Source organism: Pagrus pagrus, assembly GCF_965226575.1.
Source record: "Pagrus pagrus genome assembly, chromosome: 6".
Taxonomy (NCBI): domain Eukaryota; kingdom Metazoa; phylum Chordata; class Actinopteri; order Spariformes; family Sparidae; genus Pagrus; species Pagrus pagrus.
In genome coordinates this window covers 17,316,857-17,336,740 of record NC_140190.1, presented here as the reverse complement: position 1 = coordinate 17,336,740, position 19,884 = coordinate 17,316,857, and the positions used below count along the sequence as shown (strand labels likewise).

General features: G+C 40.2%; 1 protein-coding gene across 3 annotated transcripts in view; it reads left to right on the top strand.

Moving 5' to 3' along the window:
* usp13 (ubiquitin specific peptidase 13) overlaps positions 1 to 19,884 on the top strand; it is a 33,858-nt gene that overhangs the window by 6,945 nt on the left and 7,029 nt on the right. The window contains exons 4-17 of one of the 3 annotated variants that reach the window (XM_084356143.1): positions 1,934 to 2,055; positions 2,850 to 2,992; positions 3,575 to 3,759; positions 4,186 to 4,283; positions 4,380 to 4,570; positions 5,017 to 5,088; positions 6,754 to 6,859; positions 8,552 to 8,677; positions 10,519 to 10,672; positions 11,049 to 11,223; positions 11,340 to 11,428; positions 12,114 to 12,236; positions 16,175 to 16,198; positions 16,573 to 16,716. In XM_084356143.1, the coding sequence (XP_084212269.1) occupies positions 1,934 to 2,055; positions 2,850 to 2,992; positions 3,575 to 3,759; positions 4,186 to 4,283; positions 4,380 to 4,570; positions 5,017 to 5,088; positions 6,754 to 6,859; positions 8,552 to 8,677; positions 10,519 to 10,672; positions 11,049 to 11,223; positions 11,340 to 11,428; positions 12,114 to 12,236; positions 16,175 to 16,198; positions 16,573 to 16,716 (1,752 nt within the window). The remainder of the gene's footprint in view (positions 1 to 1,933; positions 2,056 to 2,849; positions 2,993 to 3,574; positions 3,760 to 4,185; positions 4,284 to 4,379; positions 4,571 to 5,016; positions 5,089 to 6,753; positions 6,860 to 8,551; positions 8,678 to 10,518; positions 10,673 to 11,048; positions 11,224 to 11,339; positions 11,429 to 12,113; positions 12,237 to 16,174; positions 16,199 to 16,572; positions 16,717 to 19,884) is intronic. The other 2 variants (XM_084356142.1, XM_084356141.1) reach the window with 2 other exon arrangements.

Sequence of the window (19,884 nt, the reverse complement as noted above, 5' to 3'; positions counted from 1 at the left end):
TCCTGTGCTCCAAATATAGCCCATTTATTTGTATGTGTGGTTGGTAACTGTTCTAAATCAAAGCCTGGCCTCCTCCCCCTCCTCCTGGTCGCTGGCCTCTCAGCTGCCGCCACCTGTCAACTCCCCTTCTGGGCTGACACACTTCTACTGCAGCCATGACGCTGCTCAGAGCAGACCAGGTGTCGCTCTGCCTCCCTCCCTCCCTCATGGCTGGTGTGCGGGGGAGGAATTCCTTCCACTCAGCCTCCATGTAATTGATGTTCCTGTTTTCTTATCGTCTGGAGCGTAATAGACTTTAATATGCACCAACTTCGATCTGACTGCTGTACATTAGGTCAACCCTCTAGCTGATGTCTGACTCTCTAAGAGAACTCTGTCAGACTCTTCTTTCTCTGGGAGGATTCTTGCTGTCGTCCATTTTGGATCTTTGATATGACAGCGGGCATGTATGTTTCCCGCCGTCATCTCCATACCAGACCAGTGATCTAATCAGGCCGCTAGCTGCTAACGTCAGAGGTTACCATGAAACCAGTGGGCACAATAACATAGTCGAGGATAACCTATGATCTTGTTTCTCATGAGTCATCACACAACTTTAGTCTGGAGTGGAGAAGGACAACTCTGTATGGAGAGAGATATAAGAGAAGAGGCTATTGCTCCATTTAAAAAAGATGGATTTAATTTATTAGCTGATTGACAGAAAGTTAACGTCACTCTTTGCCAAAAGGAATTGACACCTCTCTCTTTGTCTTACTTGATCATAAACTAGGGCTGAAACATTGATTAATCTGCAGATTATTTTCTTGATTAATTGGGTTAGAGTTTGGAGGTCTGAAATTTTTGAAAAATGTGAATGGACTTGCATTTGTACTGCGCTTTTAAAACACTTGCCACATTCACTTATTCATATACACACCCACACACTGCTGCCATGCAAAGTGCCAACATGCTCATCAGAAGCAATACAGTGTTTCCTCACCAAACTTCCCAACGATATTGCTATTTTCAGCCATTCACACAGCCATCGGGGACAATTTGGAGATCAGTATCTTGCAGTTTGACACTTTGAAAAGTAGCCGGGGATCGTTCTGATCTCTAGACCACCAGATCCACAGAGAATATGTAAAATATCCATCAAAAGTTCCTATAGCCCAAAGTGATGCCTTCAAAAGCCTTATTTTGTAAGACAAACCTGTTATTGCTTTAAAATGGCCGAAACAATAAATCAGTTCTCAAAATAATTTTAAAAATATTTACAAAAATCATTCATCAGGACATTTTTGACCAAATACATAAATATTGATAATATTGTAAGGATGACTATTGGTACACACTGAGATTTTTGATAAATAAAAATGAGTAATGCGGATAGAACGACTAAGACTAAGTATTAGAACAAGTTCAGAAAATTACATCACTTCACTATAATGCAGCCTTTAAAACCTATAATGATATCCAAAATCTAAGGAGATGTATAGTCGTATATTGCGATCATGATATACGTAATATTGATCTATTGCTTAGCCTTACTTGAGTTTCATAATGTGATTAGTAATGAATTGAGTGCGCTGCAGCTGCACAGACAAAGCCATCCTCAGTGCTCCTCAGTGCCTCTATAAGTTGCTGTTGCTAAGAGTGTGTAATAGTTGCCTAAGTATAGCTCAACATAGATTCGCTCTGAGCAAAAGAGTCATCAGCATCGTATGAAGTCATCTGTCACTGTTGTAAAAACAAGATGCCACTGATGGTTTTCTTGCTCAAGGATTCATCTGCATCCTCAGGCTATTATGGTATTGACTACATGAACAATACAGGAACATAAAAAGAACAAACCTCACACAAACATGAAATAAAAATACCCAAGAACAAACACGATCATCAGGTAACGTCAGTCTAACAGCAGCTGATTGGATGTTCACTTCCTTCCCTGTAGATTTAGAGCTAAACCGTGATTTTAACGGCGAGGACTATGAATATGAAGACGAGGCCAAGCTCGTCATTTTTCCAGACCACTTCGAGATCCCCTTACCAAATATTGAGGAGCTGCCCGCTCTGGTCAGTGAGTCGCTGCTGCTCGTGCTCTGTGTGTTTCCATGCATGCCGATGGGAGGGTGCACTCAGTGGTTCCCCCGTCACTGAACAGCCGCAAAGCGGAAAATCCATTTTCTTGTTCAGGTTAAAGTGAGAAATTTCTGGTCACAAATTTTAACTTGGCACTCTGGAATATAATTTATGGAGGCTCAGAGTTTCTCTTAACCTCTAGTAGTGTTCTTTGGTTCATTTGTGTGAAAGCTGTTTCATAGAAAAGCTTCTGGGGAACCACTGGATGCACACACTGTTTAGGTGCCCTCATCACCTTTGGCTTTGATCATTATTTGCTTGCACGGAGTGCAGAGGACTTATTTTATTATTTTTATTTCTTTTAGAGCTTCTACTGTGAATGAGGCTTGGTTTTGTTTTGTTTTTCTAATTATTTTATGCATGTTTAATTTATTGTTGTGAATAAACAAATTATGATGTTAAGAAAAACCACGTGGCGACTACCATTCTTGTTTTAAAACGTTTTGCATGGTTTGTTTCTGCATTATAGTAGCAATATAATGCCACTCTGCCTTCCTCTGCTGGATCAATCGCTTTATGTGGCACAGCTTCACAATGTCTTGCATGTCCACTGTCGTCCTTTTGTTAAATGATGAAGTTTAATGTTGCTACAGTAGTTAAATAAAATCTTATATCTGCCAAATGCAGAGTTAAAAGCAGAGAGAAGTTCTTAGATTGATATATTTTCATATCAATCAAAGCCACTCCCAGAAGTTAATTCTGTCGCTGCTGTTTCATCTGACGTTCAGGTGACCATCGCCTGTGACGCGGTGCTCAATGCACCATCAGCTTACAAGAAGCAGGAGCCTGAGTCCTGGGAGGAGGAGATCCAGGTGTCCAGACATGCCAGGAGCCTCAGACAGCTGGATAATGGAGTCAGGATCCCACCCAGGTAGGAAACGCACAGTGTTGCAACACTTTTATTTATTTAAATTTTTGGGAGAGCGATAGATTCTGTTACTTTCTCAGCATGTTCAGTCTACAAAACATCCTCTACATCTTTTCACACAGCAGTGGGTTTGTTAGTGTTGTTCCTTTAGAAACTTTAAAGCAGGAGAATAGAGGAAGTCATTGCTAATCATTTTTCCCCATTTTTTCTTTTTCCTTCCACTCAAAGAATATTCAAATAAATGTCAAAGTTTTCCTTGTTTATGCAGGAGTGAAATTTTGTGAAAGTCATGCAGCACTTGTGCTTGTGAGTCTAAAAATGGAGATTGATTGGAGTAAACATAGTGGTAATCCATTACAAAATGGTGATATAAATGGATGTTGCAACAAGATGTCATGATTTTGATATCTCTCAAATTGCCAAAAGAGTTTTAAATGCAAGTCAATGTATGACTGCATCACTGTGTCTTGAAGTTTGCCTTGTTTATCCAGTCCGTAAGCCGGCAAAATGTAAATCTTAAATTGAGATATACATGATTTAAAAAACAGCACAATAGTAAAAACAGTCTTGTTTCTTTGTGGTCAGTGGCTGGAAGTGTCAGAAATGCGAGATGAGAGAAAACCTGTGGCTGAACCTGACGGATGGAGCAGTGCTCTGTGGGAAGTGGTTCTTCGATGGAAGTGGAGGCAACGGCCACGCTCTGGAGCACTACAGAGAGACCAACCACCCCCTGGCAGTCAAACTGGACACCATCACACCAGATGGAGCAGGTCTGAGAAACTTTAAATTGTTGAGTTATTGTGTGGTGTTAGTGATCAACGTCCTTTAACTTTTTTCTTACTAATGCAAAGTTTCACTTGCCGTTGCAATGACATTCTCCAAGAATGCTCATGTAATAGGTGAGAAAACACTCTCACCATATTATCATAAGCATCTAGACTTTGTCTCATCAAAGTGTAGCTGCTTGACCTAAATTTAGTCTATTAAGAGGAAAACAACATACTGATTTGGATGAAGTTGTAGTCTATGATAATGTGGTCAATCTGGAGATTAAATATGACAAGGGGTGGCATCTAAGTTTTTTTTGTTTTCATAAATTAGTGACATTAATCGTAGAGAATATTATGATTTGTTTCTTTTTTTCCCTCGTAATTTTACCAATTTATCATAGTGACTGACTGATAATTTGGTTCCAGATGTGTACTCATTTGAGGAGGAGGAAGCTGTGTTGGACCCTCACATATCAGACCACTTGTCACACTTTGGGATAGACATGCTACAGATGCAGAAAAGAGTAAGTTGTCTTAGCTGTGAACAAACCAAACAAAAAACAAAAAGTGAAGCTTCCTCAGTAAAGGTTTGACACCGAGCTGTCTCTCCCTCCCTTCAGACAGAGAATGGGCACCACACAGACAATAACGCCCGGCCGCGGGTCAGCGAGTGGGAGGTGATCCAGGAGTCGGGCATGAAGCTGAAGGCGGTGTTTGGTTCTGGTTACACAGGCATCAAAAACCTAGGCAACAGCTGCTACCTCGGCACAGTGATGCAGGTCCTCTTTAGCATCCCAGACTTCCAGAGGATGTGAGTACACTGATGGGACTTTATGTAGAGGAAAACAATATATGATAATGTTTTTATTATGCAGACTTTATTATGGCAATCATTGATAAATGACATCATAGGACAGTGCATTTAAAACTACAGTAGTTCATATGGACATGATGGAGATCTTAATATATATATATATGTATATATATATATATATATATATATATATATATATATATATCTTTTATAGTAGTTTTTAGAGTTTAAAATTTTTATTAAGTATTTTTTATCCTGTCAACTCTTTTTCTTGGTATTATTAATGGCAGTCTATATATTTTTCTACGTTTTTTTTTTTTTTTTTTTTGTGAGAGATTAACTAATATGGCCTCCAGCAGGAGGTGTCAGTGTCTTCTCAGTGCCACCTCATGTGTTTCCAGTGGTCTTGTGTCTGAGTGTGTGACATGTATTTTGATCTTTAGGTATGTGGGTAATCTTCAGAGGATATATGACTATTCACCCCTTGACCCCAGCCAGGACTTCGCCACACAAATGTAAGTGACTCTGGTGTTACATAATGCAGTTTTCAAGTACGCAAAACAAGTGAAGGTGTTTCCCACCTGCTGCTGTCTCTGTGGCTGGGTTAGGGTTAGTTTGCAAGTTTTGTCTATGAATCTTAGTCGAACTAATAGATCATACACCTTTTGTGAGATTGAAAGCCTTTTTGCCCATACGTTCTGGTAAACACGTGGGTGTATTGGGTCGTGGAAGCCAGTGTGTTGCAAGAGGTCAGACAGATGCTGACACCATGATGAAAGATAAGTAGAGCTTCAGCCAGGCAACAGATGAATATCAGATATATAAAGCAACAAACGTTTCAAATTGCCACATAAACATGTTTATACCCATTACGCTTCTTAATTGATCGAGCCACTCAGCACAAATCAGGTCATGAAGAAAGAAAATCTGTCTGTTAAAATGACCCCTCCTTTTAAAGCAGTGGCGGCAGAGCCTGAGTTTTAAATAAGGTAGGATTAAACTAATTAAATTAATATATTACCCTGCATCCTGTACTGTACTTAATATCGTGCAGAAGGAGATTCAGATCATTCATGTAAAAGCAATATTCCTCATGTACAAGCAATTATTAGCAGTTAGAATTGTGAAAATGACGCCAGTTTTTTTCTACAATAGTTTGATGATTATTTGGAAATATAATAACTGCTGCACCGTATTTACACCGTATTTATTACTTGTTGTATTTATTTTTTTGATATTTGATATATATTATGTTAGCTGACTGTATCTAGTCAGTCCAGTGTAGGCATAAAAAGGCCTTTCTTTGCCTAGAAAATTAGGTTTTTAGTCTCAAAGAGGCCTTCTTGATTAGATAAAATGAAAAATAAAATGGATGGATGGATCAGGATTATCTTAAATATGATGAAAAGAGATCATCATATTAAACAGACTCTATCTATACTGTATATCTTTTTTATTGTTTCAACCAGTTAAGTCTTTCAAAGAGGATATTACAGCTAAAACAAAATCAAATCTCAGTTTGCTTGAGATATTTTGGCTTGCGTATTAACAGTACGTATAAAACAACACAAGAATCTTGATATGAGCTTTTGAAGAAACTGATACCTGTGTAACTGATTGCACTGAAATGGGTTGAGTCACTGCCCCCTATAGTTAATAAGTGGTATGGTAAATTATAAGTCATTTTTCTCTATATAGGCTGTCTGTAATATGATGAAGGAACAAAGATTTATGTCATGAAATAAGGAGATGATTTCCTGAAACCACATTTGTGAAGAATTAGACAGATTTAGGAAAAGATGGAGGATAAAACAGTCAGATTTTCCTGAAAGGTTTGTTTCTGGAGCCATCTTTGTTGGACTATTAAGCTTTAACAAGTTGCATGCCTCCTGAAACAGCCAGCAAATGCATTTTCTGAAGGTTTTATAAATGTTGGCACCAATGGAGAAAGACCAAGATGTAGGGCTGCAACTTATTTTCTCAATTTATTGTTTAGTTGTTAATCTATACAATGTCAGTAAAAGTAGTAGTAGTAGTTGATAACTATTCAATTAATCGTTTTAGCTGTACACACGTGCCCTCAGGGTGGGTCTTCATATAAATCATCTTAAGAGAACAGGAACAAAACTAAAAGACTGACGATATGCTGTTATGTTCATGCCTTTGTTTTTGTCCGACAGGGCTAAACTGGGACACGGACTGCTCTCAGGCCAGTACGCCAAACCACCCATGAAATCTGAGCTCATTGAACAGGTGATGAAAGAAGAATACAAGGTATTAAACTGGGTATGTCCAGCTCCCAAACTGGGTCCATAACCGACAGAAGCATGTTAATACTGAGTGGTGGCAAAACTGTTCGGGTGGTCAAGAAAGAGTTTCAGACAGCGGTCTGTTTTTGATGTTTTCCTGATTTAAACCTGAGACGACTTTTCATGATTCAGTAAATTTGTTTTATTAATACACGTGAGGGTTTTTGTCATTGTGACAACTGGAAGGATGATGATTGAAACAAACAGAAGATGTCGAGTTTTCTTGTGCTCTGACCTTTTTCCTGTAGTCTGAAAATAGCTTCTGGCTGCGGTCCAACATGTGCAACTCAAATTGTTTATGAACGCAGCTCCAGGCACAGCTCTAACACTGTGATTTGCTTTCTGATTCCCCACATTGCCGCATAATTTTCCTCTTTATTTTTGCAGAGCTAAATGATTGTCTTGGCTTCCTGCGCTCTCTCACGTTCTTAAACAGAGTGCTTATTTTGTTTGGTTATTTATTTGCGTGTTTTGTTTTACTAATTTAAATGCACATGTTATGAAAGCATCGCCTTTTCCAAACACGTAGTACACAGCTGTCAGGACTGTAGGGGAGGAAAACCATTAAAGCATAATGGCGCCCAGCACTAGGCTTGTTTTAAGCCTCACCAGTCTCGGTAATTGATAGGGCAGAGCTGTGATCCTGCACTTCCTACACATGTGATGGTGGAGTCAGGTTTGGATGCATGTTGACAGGTGGCGAGATATTGGGGGCTTGAGTTGACATCAGTGTGTACTAAGGAAAATATTACCATAACAATAACATATTCTCATTAAAATGGCTTTTAAAGTAAATTCACCTGCAAACAATTGTATGGGTGACCTTTTGTGTGGCAGGATGATGTTGAGATGATACTACATTTTATGATATTTAATTTGTTTGGTTGGTGTATACTGTTTATCTTCTACACAAAGAGTAGTGAATAGTGAATTTAAAGGAAAAGTTACACATTTTGCATAGTGTGTGTATTCACTTTCTGATAGAGAGCTGAGTTTTTCAAGTAACAGGCTGCCAGTACCACATTAATTTTACTTTTGTTGTGTAAGCTTGAATTTATTGCTGTAACGTTATAGCTGGATAACAGGAACTTTTTGTATTTAAAGTTGATGAGTATTGGGCGTTGCACACTTTTCAGGCTGATAGAGTGCAGGATATAATTTCTTGTGTTTGGTGGCATATGAAGACTTCTGAATACTTTAAACGGCAGTCAGATAAGCCAAACCCTGTTTTATTTTACTTCATAGTTAGCATGCTCAGTCCCTGAAAGCTCCAGATAGAAAATGGAGGATTTGTATCTTGCTTAAGATGTTTAATACTTCTTAGCTTGACTCGTAGCAGCCATATTAATTTGGGAACTAGTGATGACAATTATTCAGTACCATTTCTGCACACTTAAGTTTGTGTTACAGCTAATAGTGCTTCCTTAGCAACATCATGTTTGATATTATCCAAATGTTTTTTTTAAAGCTTAAAATCAAGTCACTTTACTGGAGCTTTAAAGAACTAAATGAGCCACAGTTCTTCAGATTGGATCCACTGGTGGTCTCATGTACAGAGCCTGGCACCGGCAGTCCAGTGTGTACCTGTAACATCTTATATTTCCCTCTGATGTGAGTAGAGTGTTCCTGCTCAGTCAGTGTGTGTGACACCCAAATGTTCTCTTTTCAGCACCAGCAAAAGGGCGTCTCTCCCCGGATGTTCAAGTCCCTGGTCAGCAGAGGACACCCAGAGTTTTCTTCCAACAGACAACAAGATGCCCATGAGTTCCTCCAGCACATGATCAACCTGGTGGAGGTGAGTGGAGCTTAACCTCTGTTTCATTTTCATTTACTTTTTCTACTTTTCAGTCGTGTTTTGGAGCTTTTTAACACCATCTCGCAGTCTGCATTCTGTCATTTATGTAAATGTATACACATGCTGTAGTTGATTGTGGAAATGTGAAGAATGTAATATATATATTGGATCGTCCATATACACATCCACTGGTAGATAATACTACAAAGACAGAACAGAACGGGATGCTGCCTTTCACAAAACTGACCGTCCCCTATTATCTTGAATTTACCCCATGACACACATTGGAACGGCAGTTGACTGAGAGGGGAGGGTCTGTTTTTTGACTGTCTCCTTGGTTGGTGCATACACATGTGGTGCTGCTCTGACGTGTCTCTCTAAAACAGGATATATATAGCTCAGTGCTATCTGTTACACAGGGGGACAGATAATGCTTCCTATTCTGCCTCAGACATGATACATGCCCTGACTCGGACTTGACATTTCCTCCACCTCATGTTGTGAAGATCAACAAAACACACGACCAGCATTCTCTGAGCCTCAGTTCGTCCATATTTGCCCCGATATCTATTAGAGCTGGATGACATATAGATACTCTATCCTTATTGTGATATCGTGAGACTTATATGGTGTTTAAATTATGATATTGCTATATTGTGATAGTGTTGTCTTTTCCTGCTTTAACGGCCGTATTACAGTAAAGTGATGCCATTTTCTGAACTTACCTTTTTGAACTTAGTCATTATATCCACATTACTTATGATTATTTATCATAAATCTCATTGTGTTAATATTTTGTGACGGTACCAATAATCATCCCAACGGTATTGTTGCAATATCGATATCGAGGTTTTTGTTCAAATATCATGATATCTGATTTTGTCGACCAGTCCTTGCATTTATGAAGCACTTTTGAGAGGTTTCAAATATCATGATCTAGTTTGTGTATTGCGATGTAAAATATTGAAATATTCATTTAAAGCCACATCGAGCAGCCACATTTTCTATAGAAGCTCTTGTGCTCAAACTTGGTTCCCTAGAAAACCCGTCCTTTAGTCCTCTTAGTCCTGAACTAGACACTGATTTAGTTCCAGACGCGTTATCCAGACATGGATAACGTGACTGAAGCCACCACCATCGGCAACATTTTCCTCCATCTGTGTCAGTCTGCACACTTGGCCTGAGTAAAATTATAACTTGTGTATTTCTGTAGCAACTTAGAATAGAAGGCCTGGCTTGCAGAAAGGCTGCAGTGCAAACTGGTGTGTTAAGTCGCCATGCCATCCTTCATCACAGTCTTCAAATAAACACAGTGTAAACCTCAGTGACCCTCACCGCTCGTAGAAGACACAGTCAGAGCCGCTCTGTGATGATGATTAATGTGCCTGTGATTCTGAAAAGATGTAACACTCACAGTTATGAAGGGTATGGTTAATTGAGGCGTCTCCTAAATTAAAGAATTGCGTCTACATTATGACCAACTGTATTAAGAGATCTGGGTCAAACAGCAGTTGTGTCCACGTCGTGCCAGGAGACTGTAATAGACCAGCGAAGAATAGCAGATAGATAGAGTTGCATTTCAGACCTCAGGATGTTTCACAGAAGCTTGACATGTTCATGGTGAAGCTTCTGCACAGACAAACAGTATTTTAATGTACTTAGTTTCAATTAATATTGTTTAGGGGTTGATTAATGATACAAATATTACGTTCATTTTATCAATGCTGGACCCCGTCACTGGTCTATATTTATTTATCAAACTGAAAAATGCGCCTGATCTCATGTCCTAATTTTGTGGTTGATATGTAACTCATCCTCCGTGTACATTCTTGTGTAAACAGAGGAACAGCACAGGCTCAGAGAATCCAAGCGACGTCTTCCGCTTCCTGGTGGAGGAGCGGACTCAGTGCTGCCAATCACGTCGGGTCCGTTACACTCAGAGAGTGGACTACTGCATCCAGCTGCCAGCCCCCATAGAAGCGGCCACCAATAGAGGTAAAGAAGCCCCTTTGCGCACACACGTACACATAAATTGTGGTGCTGCCGTGAGAAGCCACAGCTGCGTCTGGTCAGAGCAGCTGGCATGATGCTGGGCTCAGGTGGCACCAGCTGCTGGGAGAATCAGCAGGTCCTTCTCTGAAAGGGCACAGAAGGTCCTGACAATAAAACAGTGATGTTACAAATTATATGACAAATCTTATGTACTATTTTAAAGATAACTAACATTCTTGTGACATTGCCTATATACAATGTCTGTATAATTACTGTAAACAAATGTGACCTTGATGAAGATGATAGTCATCTTGAATGTAACATGAATGCCTTAAATTAATCACTTGTATTAAAACACAGCTTGTTTTCATTCTACCAGAGGAGCTGCTGGCGTACGAGGCCAAGCGGAAGGATGCTGAGGAGAACATGCGGGCCCCACCTGAGCCGGTGAGGGCGCGGATCCCCTTCACGGCGTGCCTGCAGGCCTTTACCGAGCCGGAGAACGTCCCAGATTTCTGGAGCTCAGCGCTGCAGGCCAAGTCAGCCGGAATCAAGTAAGTAAAGGGCCACCTGTTCCTGACTAGTCTGCACCTCACTGGTTTTGCACCACCTCACATATTTAAATTTAAACCAGTTGTATATATAAACTTGTCTTTATTTTTGTCTGCAGAACTTCCCGTTTCGCCTCCTTCCCAGAGTATCTGATTTTGCAGATCAAGAAGTTCACGTTCGGGGTTGACTGGGTACCAAAAAAACTAGGTAAGTTTCTGTCACCCTTGACTGATTAATGGGATTTAAAATGTATTTTGAATCTCGGCCTCCAGCAATGTTGTGACTCAATTATTAGAAGTATTTGTAGTGATGTAAACGGCCAGCAGAGGACACCATTAAACTGCATTTCACAAGATACTGAACGGTGGTAGGTGAAACTGCTGCCAAAGTCATTTTTCATTCAACTCACGATTGTGCATAATCTGCATTTTTTTGGACCCGTAGTCATAAACTAACACCATCTCTCACTCTGTACATATCTGTAAAGGACTACTAGAGGAGTTCAAATCTTATATTGCAAATTCTCAGCAACACTCGAGGCTTTTCACTAATGAGATGTTGTCATGTAATTGGAAAATTTGATTAATTGCATTCATTTATAAATAATCTTGTCACAGCTGTGACACAACCAGCTAGCCGAGGCTCGAGTCATACAACAACCAACTTTAAGGGCCTCACTTATTGTGTGATCAAGTTTTTCCTACATATATTTTCACTCCTCAGAACAAACAGTAAGAAGTGTTCAAACAAATAAGTGGACGGCACCACCTAAGCTTAAAAATGCAGTAAAAGACAATGATTTGATTTGATCCTGCTATCTCCCCAGTGCTCTTGGAAAAACAACAGCCACAGCAAAGTCTCATGCATGTTGCGTATGTCTCTTCCTGTACAGACTTGGCCATAGACGTTCCAGACTTTCTGGATCTGAGTCGGATGCGGGCCACGGGGCTGCAGGCGGGTGAAGAGGAGCTGCCTGACCTCATGCCTCCCATCGTGCTACCTGAAGACACCAGAGGTAAAGAACAGATCCATTTTATGCCAAGATTGGTTTCAGCTGGAAACCGTGCCTGTTTTTGTGTGTGTATGTACTTATACACACTGAAAGCTGTAGTATATATCTCAATAAAGTTGGGACAACACACTTTTGTGGTACTTTTTACACAACTAGGATAATTCAAAGGGCATTTTTAATTTGACATTCCAACGTATTTTTCGATCAGGCACTGCTCCCTTTTTCTCACCCAGAATTCACTGAGAACAACCCCCTGGTCACCAGCTCTCATGACTCACCTACTGTGGCCTGCAGGGGTTATGGCATGCATTCATTAATGCAAATACCACTGTTAACTACTGGGAGCATTTTTGCCCCTTCATTTTCAATTTCACAGTCCTCTTGTTAATTTTAAAGGTCACTGGTTTCCCTGAGCACCTGTTTTTGATTTTGTTTTTACCCAGATAGCCTGACATATTTTAGACACATTCATTATATACATGAAGTGTGTAGAGTATTAGAAACACCCTTCAGTGTACGAGACACTATATATCATATTTTAGCCAATAAAGTGGTAATACAGTGTTGCTTTGTGAACTGACTCCGATGTGTGTTGTTCCAAAGCTGCCACCTTTTCAGGAGGTGTGGGATATTTTTGTGACAGAGACAAATGATCCGTGAAATTGTCTCTAATATGATGTTCTGCTCAAGGCCACCAAAGTTTTCTCTTAAGGGCATATTGAATAGAGTCTCACGGGAAAGGCATGCTCAATCAATTACTGAAAAGTTGTTGTGTTCACAGTGTGGCTAAGCCTAATAAGTTATAATGATTTTATGAGATCCCCTTGTAATGCACTTCCCTGGGCTCTGGGAATAACCTACTTGGAGCTAGCAAGTGTGTTTTAGAGCAGAAGGAGCCTTGTTGTTACCTTTCCTGAAACTTAGTTGCATCAGACTGTTTGCTTCGTGGTATTTCCAGCACACCATACAGTGCACTTGTGCCATTTTGCTGGTCGCTCCTTTGGCTGCTCTTTCTTTGTCTCCTCTGTGATTGTAATTTTTTTGTTCCTCCTTCCGTTGTTTGCAAAGTTCAGCCACATCAAGTTATCGCTGTCCTCCTTAATATTTTAGCAGGCGTGAAGCACAAAGTGTTCTGTGCCGTGCCAAGCTCCAAACACAAAAAGGAGTCCAAGAAGCAAAGACGCAGTAACATCTGTGAGGAGCCCTTTCTGTGCTTCACACATTGGCAGACTGATGTTTTTTCTGAGAGCTTTACAGAATCGTTTAGCTGTCTGCTTCTTAGGACGGGAAACTCAAAAGGACGAAACAGAGGTCTGAACATGCTTGTCTGAGTGTGCCTTAATATTTCAGGACTGAACATTATGTGCTGTACCTGCTATCTCAGACCTCAAAACACAAATTGTCGTGTTGGAAGAGTACAATCTACTTAAAACTCTTCAGTCTTGCACATGAAAGCGTTCTTTCTTTCAGCTGGAACTACTTACGCGTATCTACGTCCGACAGCAGCAAGCCATGCAGCTATCTTGCAGGGCCGCAGTGAAATCGATGCATGAAAATATGTGTAAATGTTTTTTTGATGTAGCAAGTTTGAGGTGGCGAAGTTGTTTCGTCCTTGTCCCTCGTTGACTTCCCTCGGAGCTTCTCTGTTAAACAAGTACCAGTGTGGAAATCATGTCGTTTAAACTGTGAAATGAAAAGAGGTCAGAGCAAATGATGTGCTGTTTTCAATACATTTTGTGATTTATTTATTTATTTATTTCACATTTATACGATGAGTTTTGTCAGTTGGGAATGAACCACTGGCCCATTATCCCCCGGCTGGCATCAGCAGTGATTAATCATTGGTCAGCCTTCTGTCTCCAAAAGGCTTCAGTGCTTCCCATTGATTACACAGCACTGCACAAATGTGTTTTCCTGTACGCTGCTTGAACCACATTATTTCTCACTGGTCTGTGTATCATTCATTCGCTCAGGCAATCCAGGGCATTAAGAAAATGGAGGGCAAACATTTTTTACCTTTTTTTTTTAATTACCCTTTTCTGTTATTTTAAGGCACAAAACAAACAATTAAATACTGCTCAAACCTTATGGATATTGATTTCTTAATTTTGGGTTTTGTGCTAATTAGATTAACCTGGAAAGACTCATTCATTCTTTAATTTTAAAGCTGCGCTAGGTATTTCAAAATGAACCATCATCTGTTTTATGAAACAAAAATAGGGAAAAGGCACAAGAGATTGGGGGAGCAAGACAGTGAAACTAAACAAACTGCACATTTATTGGGTCATTATTTCATTGTAAATACTTGGTGATGAAACTCTCAGGTAAGGAATTGGTGAAAAAAAGGAAAAAGCAAAACATAAAAAAATGTTGTGGCCACATAGAGTGATTAAAGGAACTGGGAATGAGAAAGCCGTGTACAGTTGTCGTCTTTTGTGCAGATAATTATCACCCATCATCTTTGAATAATTTATGGACGCGCCTCCTGATGAGTATTGGCGACAGACACTACTAAGATTACGCAGCTCAGACTAACTTAAGTGGGAAAGCATCGCAAAAACAAAGCATGTTTGTCAGGAGCAGGACTCGCTCATGTTGTGATTGCAGTTCTTGGGAACAGCGGGGGGGCGATCAATCTCATCGCTGCAGGTGGTGACAAGGCCCCGCCAGAAGTGCTTTCTGACAGCTTGACTTCTTCTTGCAGCTAACTTGAATTGTCTGTAAGAGGACATCCCTATTATGATTGATGCTACACAATAAAGTGAGCCCTCATCATTTTCAGCAAACAGCAGCCCCTGTGCCCACAAGTGACAATTACAGGACAATGGTGAATGTTTGATCAAAGTGCAGCAACAGCATAAGTGGAAGAGAGTCAGCGAACTGATTCAGCATTTTAAAGAAAAATCCATCTACAGTTTGCTAAATTAGCCGATATAAGCTTCTGGTCATACCAGACCAAATAAGACAATTTTTCATTTTTAAGAAGAAGTTACCAGGCATGGTCTCACTTTAAGGTCGGTCAAAATATCGTTTTAAGTCTTTCATTATTTCAGCAGATCTTGTGCTTTAGAGGAGTATGTTCCTAAATTAAAGCATAAACAGACAACTTTTTAAAATGTCCCCCCTCCTAGCATTTCCCTGTGGCTTTACTGTTGGCGTGCGTCGCTGTCGCAAAGCCAGCGTTAGCGATATGGCTAGCGCTAACAGCCTGGCTACTGTCCAAAGAACAAAAAAAAAAAACAACTGTTAAAATAATAATTTGACCTAGAAACCCTGATCTCAGTGCTATGAAAAGGCAGAGGAAAACACACAGTTGAATGAATAAGTGAGCAGGTTTTGTTACTTACTTACTAGTAGAAAGAATTCCCGTTTGGACTCCTCCCGAGTCCCAGCAGTAAGGGGAAACACGTAGGGGACACACTTCAAATGCTTCTTCGACTTCTTTGCCTCCTTCATCTGTTGGATTCTTTGTCTTTTGCAGTGTTGAGTTTCTAGTTATTCCAGCTGTTCCACCGTTACCTCGGGATAGCGACCAGGGAATACAATGCCTCTTCCTGCTCTGGTTGCACGATGGCAGAGGCGCTTCCTTCGTGGCGTAAATGGGGCTTAATTTTTCAGAAAAATCATTTTATTGTATAGTCAGTATTCACTTCAGAATAAGTTCAAGCAAAAAAGTTGTTAAATATTCCATCATAGCAATGATGAAGACAATGCCGAAAAGGGTGGAGAATGGGAATGTAATAGGAGCCCAGCGGTTAACGTTTGCATATATTTTACTGAATCCTCTCTTGTTTAATATGCATGCTCTCTGTAAATTGTTGAACTTTATTAAGTGAAAGTACACAAAACAATATAAGAACAAAAGAAAAATACACAAAACCAGTGAGTGTGTGCTCTCATTGTGTGCCATCACCTGAAAAAAGTTTCCTCTCTTCTTTCAGATAACTCCATGAGCTCCATAGACTGTGAGTATTTCATTTCTCTTAAATAAACATGCACATTTATGGCCATGTAAAATGTATTTTGGGCTTCAAGCAATAGTGACAAAAGCTGTGGAGCTAAGCTTCTCATTAAGTATACCTGAGCAGGTGCAGCAGCTGTTCTCCACTTCCAAACAAACTTTACTTTTCAACTTGTTTTAGGCAGTCTCGTTTCTCTCCCTGATAAATCATCTTTCGATAAAGAAACCTCCCTGGGGCCGATTCTCTTCTGGTCTCTTTGTTTAATGAGGCCCAAAGAGAGAGCCACCACAAAATGCTGTTTGGTAGTTTAAAGCGGTAGTGTTGAATCAGCAACTGCTATGTTTTTAGTTATTGATGTCGGTTTATCGTGTTCCCAGCTCCAGAAATAGACGAGGCGGCAGTAATGCAGCTGGCAGAGATGGGCTTTCCGCTGGAGGCCTGCAGGAAGGCGGTCTACTACACAGGCAACATGGGCCCCGAGATGGCCTTCAACTGGATCATAGCCCACATGGAGGAGCCTGGTAAGAGACAACACAGAAGTATGGAGAGAGATAGAGTTGCGCCACCTAAACCAGTGAATTTGCAGCAAAGTTTTAGTTTTACTGAAAGCACAAAAACTTACAAGTCACTGAACTCAAATTTATTGATGTTGAGTTTATTTGCAATTCATGAAGGCTAACTTTTACCACCCACTTTTCAGCCTGCAGGAGACTAACACTCTGTCCAACTTTCACGGCTTGTACGGTGAAAACTAATGGGAACGTGCTCTACACATCAGTCCACAAGGCCTTTTTTTAATCTATTTGCACTCAGGCGAGAATAGTCAAGTAGCACAGTCCTACCTGACAGTGCTGTGAGTGTGAGTGTAGAAATCAGCAGTTGGAAGAAGTTTAGGGACTTGAGGTGAATGAATTGGACGATCGAAGGACTTTCACACAGCAGTCTGGGGTTCGTGTTCTTCCTGAAGCCAAAAGTCAACATTCACTTAAGCAAATTTACTTGCTGGGTTAAAAAATATCGACCTATTTTGCGATTTATTTGAATGTTTCGATATCGATTCAAAAATCACGAGACTGATCTTTTAGTATGAGCCATTTTCTGTGGATGGGGGGTCTGAAATTAACACCCTGGGTAGATTTTCTGTTTAGCAAAGGTGATGACAGATGGATGTTTGTGCCGAAGCCGTGTTTTGAAACTGATGCTGAGAGTCTCTGCTGTATTTTTTTGTGTCAGTTATGGGCGCGCTGCTTCTGTCCTCTGCTGTCTGTTAGTGTCAGAGTCTGATGCTCAGCACAGGGACAGGGACTTCATTGTGCATTCAGTTTCACTTAAATGCTGTACTGGAATTGTCACAAAGGTTGTTTAAAACGGGGCCGTTTCTATTTTTCTTCTTTTTTTTTCCTTTGATGAAAAACATACTGAAGGTCTACCTCTGTCACTACTGTCGTGTTCCTTCACTACAGTATTTTTATAGATGCTAAAATCATAACAAGATCCCATTTATTTCTCCATAGGTAGACTTTAACCTCAAATCTCTGAAAGCTCTGTTGGTTAGGTTACCTAGACCTGAGTGTAAATAGTAAAAGCCACATTGTATATTCCAGCATGGATGCAGTTAGCTTTGTTGGAGATGGAAACATGGGTGCTAATGGCATCAGCATTTTTTACTCTGTGTTTATTGTTTTTTAATCTGCTAAAATGAAATGAAAACAGCATTACACAGTCAGGGGAGATGTGGGGATGATGGCACAGCAGGAAGAGAGCACAATCTTCTTAATAAGAGTAACTTAAATCATAGTGTGTTGTGTGTACGGATAATGGCAGCGATGATCACTATGTTTTCTGTTTAAATCGACAGAGTTCAGAGCCATGCAGGAAATACCTGAAATACCTTATTTGAAACCTTAAAAACATAGTGCCAATGTCCAAATTCATGGTAAGGATCTTGTGATCAAAAATAGTAATGGCAAGAAATGGGGTGTGAATGGAGAGTGTGAGTGAGAGTTGAGGGTTAAAGAGGTGACTGTAACCCAGTGAAACCAAAAATACTGGTGACAAATAATCTGAACAGCAGGTGCTCTGAAATGCCACAGTTCAGCAACAATGTCAGTAAGCTGAGTCTGCAGACTTCAAGGCAATGAAGTAGGAAAGTAAACACAGACGCTGCTTCACAACTCAAGCAGTCACATGATGTTTATCAGCAGGTCAGTCGGCTCACACGTAAAGCTTTGTGTTGTGCCTTTTTCTTCAAAAGTGCCTGTTCTGCATAGGTGTTGCGCCTATGCAAACCTGCCAAAACGTTTCTACAGCAAGCCAAGGCAAGTTTATTTGCACGAGGCCTTTTAAACACAAAGGTAATTCAAAGTGAGAGACGAGTCACATCCCCAGTTCTTCCAGAGAGAGAAATCTGTGTCAGACTTTGCATCTCTTTGTGTACCTCAGGTGTTTATCTCAGCACGCCATCACCAGAAAGTTTGCCAGAGCTGACTTTTCTCTCTTATAGAGCCTCTCAGCAGTGGAGACGTTCCCCTGGGGCGTTGACACTTTTATTTCCCAGGTTGGCTGTAAAGGGCCTCTACAGTAGAGAAATTAGAGCAGCTCCCTGCCTGTTAGTTTTTAAATGGGCCTAATGTATCTGCAAAATGGGCTCCATTCAAGCTCAATAACATCAGTAAAACGGTCCGTTGCCGCCTGCAGCACAAAGGTTACTTAATCTGCCTCCTCCACATTTGTTAAGTCTCATTACTTTCCCATTAGCATCAAAACTATCTAAACTTTTCACTTCATCATTGTTAAAGGCCGTACAACAGGACATTTCTTTGAGGTGAACCTTACAAAAGTAAACTAATGGATTTAGTAAGTAGTGTACAGAAGTACTGTACAGGCAAAGTAATAATTATTTATTATAATTACTTTCATTGAATCTGGTGAAAACTGAATATGAGCCTTTTTAAACAGAATCCATATTAACTTTTAAAATATCATAATAAAAGCTGTGATGACATCTGTCAGAGTTTACGCTTAAAGTTAAATAATGACAACCAATTTAATGATACTTTAACTCAACATGCAAACATGCGCCGTTCAGTCACGTCACAGTTATTTGCCTGCAAGACATTCGCATTTAACTGTGCAATGGGCAATCTAAAGGACACGAGACAAGGAGGCCGAGATAGAAACGGTGGAGGGGGATAAGTGGTATGCATTTTCATTTATGGCAAGGGCAGTAATGAAGGCTCTGTTTATGGCCAACAGTGGAGTCATTACAGTAGGAGTGTCCTTGTTTGTGGGTTGAGGGTCACTTCACTTTCATCTGAATCTGTTGAAAGTGCACAAAGCATTACATACCACTTAGAAATACTTTGTTCTTAGATGTATTCTTAGTCGAGGATGCTTCCTGAATTGATTTTAAATTAATGCAGTGTTCCTCCCCTTCCTCCTGCAGTAACATGAGAGATCAGTGTTTCACCTTTCTAGATGTTTTGTTGCTCCAGAATTATTTCTTAGAGTGCAGTTTTCTTACAACTTTTTCGTCCACTCATCCCTCTCCTACACACCTCGTACCTTTTAATTGTCAAATGTTTTGAGCCAACAGTCATCTAGGATCTTACTTACTTCTGACAGAAATCCATTCATCGTTTGGGTTGAGAGCTACAGCCTCTCATCATTCTTGTCTCCCTCATTTTCCT